Here is a 12599-nt window from a genome sequence, read left to right as displayed (position 1 = left end):
ATTACAGAAAAATGTGTATTTTGAGAAATGTCACTCTCCCTACATCCCTTCTATCCTGTTTCTATCCTCAATCCTTTCCATCCTATTTCCAATCAATACCACCCATAAGTAACTGATCTCATTAGTTTCTGGTTTATCCTTATGTTTCACTTTGCAGAAATGAACAGATACATGTATATTTCCCCCTTATCTCTTACATAAAAGGTACAAGCTATAAATATGATTTTCCTTTTTTTCACACTGGAAATCATTCCCTATCAGTTCAAAGAAATGTTCCTAGTTCTTTTCCATAGCAACATAGTACTCCATTGCATGGATGTATTCAACCACCCGCTGATGTTTGAACATTATAGTTCATTTCCAACGTTTTACAATTAAATTCAATACTGCAAATAATTAATTTATACATAAGTATTTTCTTATTTTTGGAGGTGAATTTCTCAGGGTAGAATTGCACAAATAAGAAAATGCACATATAGTATATTTTTAAGATTTATTTATTTATTTATTTGAAAGAGAGAGAGAAGAAGCACATGCACATGAGTGGGGGGGCAGGGGCAGAAGGAGAGGAAGAGAATCTCAAGCAGATTCCCTGCTGAGAGTGGAGCGCGACCTGAGGCTTGATCTCAGGACCCTGAGATCATGACCTGAGCCAAAATCAAGAGTCAGACACTTAACCAACTGAGCCACCCAGGTGCCCCTATGATATTTTTAAATACTGCCAAATATCTCTCTAAAATGATTACACCAGTTTACATCCCTATTATCAAAATATGAGATTACCTGTTTCCCACAACCTTGCCAACAGAATGTGTTTCACCTATTTAAGTGAAAAATGATCTCAGTGCCATCTTAATTTGTATTTCTCTGAGGGAGATTAAACATCTTTTTATATGTTTAAGGATATTGCCCATTTTTTGCCCATCTTTCTAATGGGTACAAGCTTTTAAAAAAAAAGCTTTCCTGTGAATTGCATTTTCCCTTCAATTTGCTATGAAGAAACTAGAAGTTATACATTTGCTTAACATTTATCCTGTTACTTAATTTTTCATCTTAAATTTTACCCATGGTAATGTTTTAGTTCTTGATATGGATTTGGTCACTGTGAAAATTTTATCAAGCTGTACACTTAGGACTTATGCATTTCTAAAAGCTTACTTTAAAAAATATAGCTGATATAATTCTGTACTAAATTATCAGTGTCTTGTCTGCCTAATGCCTAAAGGAAGCCTAATTATTCCTAGAATCATACCCAAGTAGCACTGACATAAAACTAAAAGGAAAAGGTGACCGTTTAAAGGAAAGGACCAGTTTGCACATCCCTGAAAGGTGAGCCCACAATACAACATACACATGAACATCCTACCTCCTCTCCTACCATGGTGCCCACTCCCACCAATCACCAGGACCTTGCCAAAATTGTCATCAGTAGACATATCTTCCAAATTTACCAACTAGAGGAAAGTATTTATCCAGCAGACAGCAGTAAGGACCCTTGGTTTTAAGTTTGTGCCTACAATTCCTTCTTTGTGTCCCATTAAGTGATGCCTCTCTGTTTCAAGCTTCCATTTCTCCATAATTTGCAGGAAGAATAGAAGGACATAGGTAATAAAGTCTAGTAAGTGTTATAAGCTACTTAAAGACTCAGATGGACTTGGACTTTTCTACCATTTTCTATGCAGAGCTGGGATTGGTGAAGATAGGTTCTGTCCTACCCTCAGCCTCCAGAATATCTTTGGTATGGGAGAGATTGAGTAAACCAAACCAAACAGATTGAGCTGTGTGTGGGGGGTGGTGGAGGAATTTTTAAAGATTACTTTTCTATTTGCTGCATCTTTCAGGACAGTTCAGAAAAGGGGAACCGCAGGGGCAACACACCTTCAGAGAACTGGTGCCACCTGAATCATTGTCATGCTTCCAGCCTGAAGATGACCCAGCCTCTCCCATGGAGCAGCCCCAAGGCTGTCTGGGGAGTCTCTGAGCAGATGGCTGGAGGAGGATGTGTGGGGCAGATGGCAATAGTGGTTGTCAGGAATGAAGACTAAACAGTGTTGGCAGAAGTCAACGATAGACTTCCACCCTCCTAGTTCTGTCCCCACATAGCAGCCAGATGATGGTGCTTATTTCAAGGAGTTTCCAATAATGGCATTTGATATATATCATGACTTTCCAAGGGAAACTGGGGGAGAGTTTCCTCACCCATCTCCAGCCTGGACATCCTGACACATGCATGGACCTCATCTTCCTACATCCTGTGTGTTGCAGGCCAAAGTCAGTAAACATACACGCATACTTTCCTGATCTCACCCTCTCCCACTTTGAGCAGCATTAGGAGTAGAAGCCATTCCAGTGGCAAGAACTGGTACCCAAATCCAGGCTCTCTGAAGATCACTGGATGTTAGTTTGATCCCCAGTTTTGCATGGTATACTGTATGGTCCACGCTTGTGTGGTGCAGGTCTGGAGCACAGGCACATAGATGCCCCAAGTGTCTTTCTTCATCTCCAGACATCGCTTGGTGGCTCTGTTCATGACAGCACTTCCCTGGATGGGAGAAGAGACAGAGTCAAGGTATTGAAAATGCCCTCATCTCCCCTGCTCCTGCTCTTCCTGCTGTGCTCAGTGACATGCTTGAAGCGTCCCTCAATCTTCTGCCAGTCATCCACAGGAGAAATGAAAGGTAGAGTTAGACCACCCAGTGCTTTCTCTACTAGTACCATGGCAGAAGAACCACAGAACTAGGAGTAAGCAAGGCTGTGCTGGGTTTCTGTTATCATCCACCTCTCATGAGGTTGAAGCATCAGGGCAGTGTAACTGTCTAGACGTGACACATCTTGGAGAGCCTTCTCTACTTGGCCTTCCTTTCCACATCTTCACCCCTGAGCCCATGAAACCCATCAGGATTCTCCCTCCCTCCTCCGTGAGGCTTGGTGGCCAAAGGAGCAGAAGCTACATTCAGGCAACTCAGCCTGTTTTCTCCGTGGGGGGAAGGCAGGGCAGTTCCTACCTGTTCTGTCCTGGGGGCTTCACCAACGTTTACTACTGGAAGCATTATGGGCTTAGAAGCCAAAGAGTCTGGGCCAAATCCCTACTCCACCACAAATAGCAGAGGGCCTTAGGCAAATTACCTAGCCTAAGTCTCAATTTCCTCATCTGTAAAATGGGTTTATAGTTAATATTAGGGTAAAATTAATATTAATTGAATTAAATTAATTGGTTAATATTTATTGGGCATCTTGTGCCTAACATGAAAGATGTGCAGTAAATTAATACATCTCTGCCTCTTCCCATTCTAATGGGGGAAGGAGAGGAAGAGTCATCCTTCTCTTTGTTCCTATGTGCCACCTCCAGCCCCCTGAGCTCTTTCCTCATATCTGTGGCTCAACAACTATCATTGTGCCATCTGTCCTGGTCCTGTCCACTTCTCCTAGCCCTCCCATTTCCTACACCCCCTCCATCTCTTTGCAAGAATTGCTCACAGAATCTATTTCAGTGCCTCGGTGAAGTTGTTTTCCCTTTATACACTCTGCCCTCTGCTGTCATCCTGAGTTAACAACCTCCATTTGAATGTCTAGTGAGAGACCCTGATCTCACAGTCCCATTTTGGAACCTACCACCAAGCATTTTAACACCGAGCAGGACTGCAGCATTATGTCCAAATCCCGCTCCCTCTGCTTTCTTTTCATCACAAAATGCACCCCTCCCCTGCCAACCCTGCTCCCCTAAACTTGCCTTCCCTGCCCACACTGGACTCCCCCGGCTGCACCTCCCCAGTGTGGGCAGTCACGCAGGCTCCCCTGGTTCTTGAACTCCTCCTGTCACCTCCACTGCTCCTTTCTGTGCGCCCCGCCTGTAGCCCACAGTGTGCTCCTGGAGAGGGTCCAACCAACCAAGCAGGCCTGGCCACAAATGTGCCTACAGCAGTCTGGTTTAAATTTGGTTTACTCCTTAGGGTTACTCTTCCAGACCTCCTCAGCACTCTTTATCCCTTATCCCCACCCCTTAATGCTCACTTACACTAAATACCTTTTTTTCACTTTGTTGAGATCACACTGCCAGCTAGGATAGCCCCTGCCCCAAGTGCCATGAGGGACCCCCAGGACACTGTGGGTGGTCTCAAAGGAGCTGCACTGCCTCTGTCTCTACTGCTAGCAGCCCCTGTGCTCTGATGTGGACACCAGAGAAATGTTCTTCCTGTTTAACATCGTTCTTTCATTTCTCCCTCTGGGCAGATTCCTTTTCTACTGACTTTAAATATACCCAAATGTCTCAATGTTAGAGGGGGAAAAGAACCCTTAACCCCACCATCCTCTTTTTTTTCTACCATCCTTTTTAACCAAAATTCAGTGCTTTCCTCCTTTTCAAAATCAAACTTCCCAAGCCATGAAGTGATAACAACAGTGGATAAGATTCTGTGTTTGAATCTGGACATTAAATCTGCTGTGTGACCTTGGTTCTGTTATTTGACTTCTCTGTGGTTTAGAAACTTTGTAAGTAAAGTAGAGCTAATGATAATATTTCTCTTAAAAGATTTATGTAAGGATTAAATTAGATAATGCCTGTACATTATAGGTACTCAATAAATCTTGACTATGCTAATTTATTGTGATTTTTTAGATAAAGTCAGTGACCCTTTTTTTTCTATTTTCTCTCCACTTCCATGTGACTTGTCTTTTTTTTTTTTTTAAGATTTATTTATTTATTTATTTGACAGAGAGAGACAGCCAGTGAGAGAGGGAACACAAGCAGAGGGAGTGGGAGAGGGAGAAGCAGGCTCCCGGCGGAGGAGCCTGATGTGGGGCTCGATCCCAGGACTCCGGGATCACGCCCTGAGCGGAAGGCAGACGCTTAGCCACAGCACCACCCAGGCGCCCCTGTGTGACTTGTCTTTTGGAAGTATTCTTTATACCTTCTTCAGACTCTTCTCTGGTTTCCTTTGCATTGTGTTCATCTGGATCTTACACATTTTGGGTTTGGTTTTTATTTGGGGGTGTTGCCTGCCAGTTTTTAAAGAATTCATGGTTTTGTTTATTTTCTACTTCCACAGAAGGAATATATGCTCTTTCTTTTAATTTGAAAAGCATATTTCAAAAATTAGAAGCACTTGTAATAGAATAACATTGTATATATAGGTTGTATACCCTGCTTTTTAAGTTTAAGATCATGATTTAATATCTCATGTGCCTTTTTCAATTTCATTAACTTTTGAAAATATACGTTTTGAGGATATAATCTGAATGACTATAAAATGTTCTGTTCAATATTCAGGGGATGAACAAAGATCTCCCCTACTGTTGGGTATCTAATTTTTCCTAATATTTTGCTATGATAAATATTAAGATATTTTCCGTATTAATTTTGACCCACATTCTATATTATTCTTTAAAGTACTGTCTTAAAAGAAAATGAGCACCTTAAAAGGGTCATAGTTGATGTGGGGGCTCTGACTAGTGTCAGGGTTTTCCATGCAGAGAGCTAAACTGCCTTCTGCAGTTGTGCTCACTAGTGTGACACCGTTCCCCCAGGTTTCTCTTCTTTGTTGTTTCTTGAACCCTGACTGTGTATGGTCTCCTCATTCTCCCTGCCTCTCCCAGAGCTCTTCTTTGTGTAACTCCATCTGGAAGACTTCTGCATGATGACCTTTACCCCAACTCTCCTGCTACGGACGTCTCTACTCTCAACTCTACTCCTTTCAAAGTCCAGAGGTCAAAAAGGCCTTATCTCTTCAAATTGGGTCCCTTTGCAGTCACCGATGCCATCTCTCTTGTGGCTTTCAGAAGTCATACCTCCTCGGGTTAGCTCAAATCATGAATCATGGTATTGGAAGAAGACAAAAGGCTTATCAAGTCTTATCTCCCTCTCAATTCTGGAAGATAACTTTGGTAGCTTTTTAACAGAGTGAATGTGTAAGTTATGTCTGCAAAGTAAACAGAGCACAAAGGGCCCACCCTTCCATCAACTGTCACTTTCTTACCTAAAAGAACTGTGGTCCTGAGATAAGGTGGGTAAGAAAGGCTTAGATAGAATGAGTCGGCTCATGAGCTACAGGATCACTTCCCTCTTCAACTTCCGGTCTTCTTGACACTGTGACCTAAAAAGGGACCTGCTTTAGACATCAGAGGGGTGGGCAGAAGTCCCCTGCATGTCCTGCAGCTCCAGACCTCACACCCAGCCAGAATCTATATCAGCAATCTCAGCCAGCTGAGAAAGTGATCTTTCCAAAATTTTCTTGGAAAGGCAAACCTCAAAATATTTGGATGTTATAATTGTTTCCCGAGTATAACTAGTATGTTTAATTCCCAGGAGATTTAGGATCAAATAAACATGTTAAAGGAATCAAACAAATAGTATTTGTTAAAGATTCTGTGTACAGTTACTATTTTTAAGTACCTGCTTTGTTTTTAAAAAATTTACTTGCAGATTAACCTTGTAATACCAATTAAAAAATGTGTTATTGAATAAATAAGTTTGTGAAAACTTACCAAATTGCAAACACTTTTGAAACATATATTAGAATTTAAGAATCATTAATTTAAAATCAGATAATTGACATTCTTAAGAAAGAAAATTTAGTGTATTAAATTTATAAATACAGTATGTAATCTTTAAGGGAATTTATTAAATTGTAAAGTCCCCTTTAAAGTTGCTAAGAGAGTAGATTTTAAAAGTTCTCGGGTCACTTGGGTGGCTCAGATGGTTAAGCATCTGCCTTCAGCTCAGGTAGTGATCCCAGAGTTCTGGGATGGAGCCCCACATCAGGCTCCCAGCTCAGCAGGGAGTCTGCTTCTCCCTCTGCCTCTCCCCTGCTCATGCTCTCTCTCTGTCTGTCTCTGTCTCTCAAATAAATAAATAAAATCTTCTTAAAAAAATAAATTAAAAAAAATAAAAGTTCTCATCACAAGAAAAAAGGTTTTTGTAACTGTGTGTGGTGATGGATGCTAACTAGACCTATTGTGGCAATCATTTTGCAATATATGCATAAATTAGGTATATTATGTTATATGCTTGAAGCTAATTTAATGTCATTTGTATAAATTAATTAATTCACTATTGCAAATAACTTTACACTCATAAATTTGAAGAAATGGACCAATTCCTCAAAAACCATAAACCACTGAAATTAAATCAACATGAAATAAATGATCTGAATAGCCCTGAACCATTAAAAAAATTTTCAATTTGGGGCACCGGGGTGGTTCAGTCGGTTAAGTGTCTACCTTCAGCTCATGTCATGATCCCAGGGTCCTGGGATGGAGTCGCACATCAGGCTCCTTGCTCAGTGGGGAACCTGCTTCTCACTCTGCCTGCTTCTCCCACTGCCTGCCGTTCTCCTTGTTTGTGCTTTCTCATTCTCTCTCTCTGACAAATGAATAAATAAAATCTTTTAAAAACTTCTTCTTTTTTTTTTTTTTTAATTTGAGCCCCAGGAAGATGGCCTGCCAGGCTGGCACATCCCCTGTGCACACAGGCCTAGAAAGCTGTCAGGTCTGAATGCAGGAAGTGTGCAAGGATCAAAGCGTCCATGCTTGGGTGCTCCAGAGTGGAAACCAAGCTCACTGAAACTGGTTTCAGGCTCAGGGAATTGTGCTGATAGTTTTGAGTACAGGCAGGAACTTGTGGGGTACACACAAGGGTTTTAAAATATTTTAATTCATGGTTTAAAAGCCCCTGGAAAAGAAACCTCCAAGCCCATATGGTTCCACTGGAGAATTATACTAAGCATTTAAAGAAGGATTAACACAAATTCAAGACAATCTCTTCCAGAAAATCTCTTCCAGAAATGCCTCTTTCAGAAACTGATCTATTCTAAGTTTTTGTCAACAGGACAAATTTTATCAATTAGAAAGAGGAAACACCTCCTAGCTCACTTTATGAGGCCAGTATTGCCTGGATACTAAAACCAAAGACAGTATCAAAAATAAAAAAAGAAAAGAAAAAATCTGCAGGTCATAATCTCTAATGAATTTAGAAACAAAAATCTTAAACAACATACAAGCAAACCAAATCCAATAAAGTATGAATGAACCATGAGAGACTATGGACTTGTTTCCCAGAGGAAACAAACTGAGGGCTTCAGAGGGGAGGGGGGTGGGGGACTGGGATAGGCCAGTGATGGGTATTAAGGAGGGCACGTATTGCATGGTGCACTGGGTGTTATACGCAAGTAATGAATCATGGAACTTTACATCAAAAACTAGGGATGTACTGTATGATGACTAACATAATATAATTAAAAATTATTATATAAAAAAAAGAAAAGAAGTGTACACCATGAGTAAGTATGGTTTATTCCTGGCACACAAGGGTGTTTCAACATTAGAAAATTAATCAGTGTAATCCATCATATCAGCAAACTAAAGAAGAAAAAACATGATCATATCAATTGACAAAGGAAAACCATTTGACAAAATCCAACTCACACTCACAATAAATATATTTCTTTGCAAGTTAGAAATTCAGGTAAATTACTTCAATTTGAAAAGGAACATCTATAAAAAATCTACAGCTAATGTATATGCAATGATGAAAGACTCAATGCTTTCCCCCTGCATCTGGGAACAAAGTAAAGATATCCATTCTCACCATTCTTATTCAACGTAGTACTCAAGCTTCTAGCTAATATAATATGGCAAGAAAAACAAATAAAAGTCATACAGATTGGAAATGGAAAAAAAAGTGATTGTTAAAACCTACTAGGTTTTTAAATAAAATAATAAGATTTCTAAGCTGAATGTAAAAGCTTAAAGAAAAACTATAGTTCTTTAATTTATAACTTAAATAAATGTAATATTAATTTTTAAAACTAAAGTAAACCTGTGATAGTATTTTCTGCACAAAAAAATAGATACTGTTAAGGACATTAAAAACTCACATTTAGTACACTGGGCCTGCCTGTCAAACATACTCTGCTTGGTGAATGCCATTGACAGAAAGCTCACCAGCTTGCTAGGCAGCCCATTATTCTGTAGGATAGCTTAAGTTGTCAGGTTATTAGAAAGCCCTCCTCTGCCCTTATGTTAAGTTGAACTCTGCTTCCTTGATCTCCAGTCACTGGTCTCAGTTATGCCCTCCTGTAGACACTGAACAAATCTAATCCCTCTTCCTCATGAAATCAGCATCATCTTTTCTCTAGGCTCATGTCTCTAAGCCAGTACCTTCAGATTTGCCAAACTTTCATTTGCTCTGCAATTACTTGTTGAGTGCCTGCCATGTTCTAGGCACTGTGCTGGATACCAAAACAACAACAACAGCAAAACCCAGGCACTGCCCTCCAGCTCACAGTATAGTGATGAGAAGAAGCAACTGAGGAGGTACTTAGAAGCCATCGTGAGATAAAACCTGTAGGAAGGGCCCTGAGACTATGAATCACTCATCCTCGTCCTGTGGAGTCACAGATGGCTTCTCAAAGAAGACAATGTCCAACGCTAGAGGAACATCTTGTAGTTGGCCCAGTAAAAAGGGGTGGGAGGAGAGGCAACAATAGGTACACAAAAGCCTACGATAAGAGGGAGCATAGCCGTTCGTAGAATTACGTGTAGTTCCATATAGAGCAGGAAGCGAAGAGCAGAAATGCACTTTACCCTCCTCCTCCTTCTGATATTGGATAGTTCAAAAAGACTTAATCTAGGATCCAAAAACCCTCTGAAACTGTAAGCAAAGTTGTGCACATATGTGCATATATATGCTTTCCTGGAAAGAAGATTTTCAAAAGAGTTACTAGCTTTAAGTTAGGAGTAAATGAGTTAGATTGATCCATGTCTGTTAAAATGTAGCCCTGCACCTAACACAGTACCAAAATGCTCAGAGATACCATCCCAGACAGAGCGTTGCCTCCCTTCATCAGGACATCACACCTCTGCCAACGTGACGTGATGCAGTAGTCAGTCAAATCCCTAATGTCATTGTCTTGTGAATTCTGCCGGATTCCCTCTACCCTGTGCTTAGTCAATCGATAATGAAATTAAAGTCCCTATCAAATTTCAGCCCAGGGCTCCAGATTCTCTGATTACCATGAATAATAAAACTAATCACAATGGCTAATATTTATTTAATACTTTCTATGTTCAGGCTCTATGCTAAATTCTGTATACACACTATCTCATGTAATCCTCCCAACAGGCTCCTAAAGTAGATATTGTGATCTCCATTTTATAAATGAGGAAACCAAGTATCAGAGAGGGTAAGAGACTTGCTAGTGGTGACTGGACTAGGACAAACCCAAAATCTTAACTGTTAAGCTATAACAGATTCCAGTATCGCTTCCCTTACCCACCCACCTTCGCCAACAGACTCAGCGTTCCAGGCCGTTTCATTTCCAGTCTTTTCCCTACACATTGCCATGAAGCCAGTCCTTCTAAAACACTATCAAGTCCAATATGAACCTCGCAGACTAGATTTGAATATGCCTATCCATTAAAAAACCATGTGACTCACCAATTTAAAATCCCAATATATGTGCTGTCTGTTTTGGGCTGCCTTGGAACATGGCTCTAAAGTGGGTTTCTCCCCATTGCCAGGGTCTGTCAGGCAGTGATCATCAGTATATGCCTCTGCCATCAGGGGTCCCACATAGAGCTCCCCAGGGAGGTGATAGCAGACATTCTAAAAGAGAGCAAAGGATGCCGTCATGGATATAGTCAGTGAGGCAGTCCTTGACCTTATAGAGGTCATGAGACTGTTCTTGGGTCCCCTAGGCACTCAATCACCATGAGGGAGCACTGAACTTTCCTGGGTAACAAAGAGTCACTTCTGCTTCTTTCTCCCCAACCCCCAGTTGACTCTAGGAAGAAGACCAGGCATGAGGAGGGGGCACTGCTCTGCCTGCTTCCGTACAAGGGCTCCAACACAATCATGACTTGCCTAGACAAGGGAGATTATCTTTGAAACACACACACACACACGCACACACACACCCTTGACCTTCAGAAGCTGTCATCATAAGCTCCAGCGATGGGCTTGTCAAGAAAACTTTCCAGATCTTAATCTGACACTATCTTGTTTGGTGAGCTTGGACAATTAGGCTGTTTTTGTGTCTCAGTGTTTTCATTTGTCAGGTGGAAATGCTATCGTACATACCACCAAAAGTTCCCTGTGAGGGCAACATGCAAAGTAACAAGATAGATGAAAATATTCTCAGGAGAAAAAGTCCCTGGGCTGCATCAGCCACTCGATGCCAGATCTCTTTTATTATATGGAGAAACTTCCATTTAGCCTCTCTCTTCTCTAGCCCCTGTTTCCTTCTCTATAGAAGAAGCCACAGGTAGCATCACCTGCACACCTTCCAGGGCATACAGGCAGTGGTGGGAGGATAGTGGAGATAGTGAAGGGAAGGGAAAAGGATGGGACCTGAGGTAACTGTCAATGAAAGTATTACCATTGCAAATGAATGGGACAGAGCATATTTTCTACCTATGCTCCCTGGACCTGAAGTGGATCTGTCTAGCTATGATCTTTTGAATGGACTTGGAAGTGCTTAATTATAGGACAGATTTGGATTTCACCCTTACCCTTTGCTGAGGATGTCCTGCCTTCCCATCATCTAACACTTAGTCTGAAACTGGCAAGGGTTGCCAGGTGCTGAGCCATAACAAACTCACCCTGCCAGGGCAGGAGAGATTGTGGAAGATACCTGCAGACCGTATTTGTGACAGTAATACATGATGGGAGTTTTGTCTGAAACAGGTCCCTGATCCAGGCAGATATTTTGATCCAATGTGTTTTTCATCTGAAAGGGCAAAACACACAGAAACACCATTGGAAAGAGGCAGAGAAAGAAGGCCCTCAAGCCTCCCCAAGTTGTGCATTTTCCCCACTACTCCAGGGGTGCCAGAAATTACCAAGCAAAAGGAAGCAGGGGTTTGGGATCTTGAGAGCCATTTTCTTTGCACTAGACAAATGCTGGAAGGAGATCCTGCTGCGAGCTCCTTCCTAGGAAAGCCCACCCTCAGACTGTCACAGCACATATAGAAAAGGGAGGCCAGGCCAGATACCCCGGCTGGCTGAGAAACTGAGAGGTCAGATTTAGGGCTGCAGTTTGCAAAGTAAGGAACCAGAGGCAGAGACAAGGAAAAGAGATGAGGTCTGGGGAGCAAGAGATGAAAGTACACTGAGAGGGCCCAAGGACAAAACCTGAGAAAGAAGTTAGGGGGTAGAAAGATAAGCCTGGGCAGGATGGATTTTGGAAATGCTTTTCTGAGCTGCCATGTAATTCAGGTCCCATTGCCTTTCATAGTCAAATATTTAAAACCTGAGGTGCGATTTCACGATACATACTCTTCCATAGCCCACAATGTAGTGGATTGGCTTCAGGTTTGGATAAACATTCTTCAGATACCAGTCAAAAGTGTTACATTTCAGTTTCTTCCGGAGTGCCATTCTGGAAGAAATGTCTCCAAAATCGATTCCAGAGTTCTATAAATAAAACATGGAACATTTCTGTGCCTTGTAACATCCTTGACTCCATCAAAGGGTATGAATGACGCATGAGGGAATGAAGCATTTTCCTTATAGCCTGGAAGGTTACCTTGATCATTACAGTTTTTCAGCGAAAGTGAAAAGAGCTTGAACCCTAGTAATCTCTGCTGGCTTCAAAGGCACTTGC

At 41.5% G+C, this 12599-nt stretch overlaps 1 protein-coding gene across 1 annotated transcript in view; it reads right to left on the bottom strand.

Annotated features, from left to right (window-relative positions):
• Window positions 1–2398: 2398 nt before the first annotated feature.
• The window catches only part of GALNT8 (polypeptide N-acetylgalactosaminyltransferase 8), a 47486-nt gene continuing 37285 nt past the window's right edge, over window positions 2399–12599 (bottom strand). The window contains 4 exon segments of the mRNA XM_045781212.2: window positions 2399–2542; window positions 10433–10600; window positions 11628–11723; window positions 12272–12409. Coding sequence (XP_045637168.2) covers window positions 2399–2542; window positions 10433–10600; window positions 11628–11723; window positions 12272–12409 — 546 coding nt within the window.

This window comes from Ursus americanus, chromosome 25 (genome assembly GCF_024610735.1).
Source record: "Ursus americanus isolate L20-20 chromosome 25, mUrsAme1.1.p, whole genome shotgun sequence".
Taxonomy (NCBI): Eukaryota; Metazoa; Chordata; class Mammalia; order Carnivora; family Ursidae; genus Ursus; species Ursus americanus.
The sequence above is the reverse complement of the archived record's forward strand: the minus strand, read 5'-3'. Positions and strand labels throughout refer to the sequence as shown.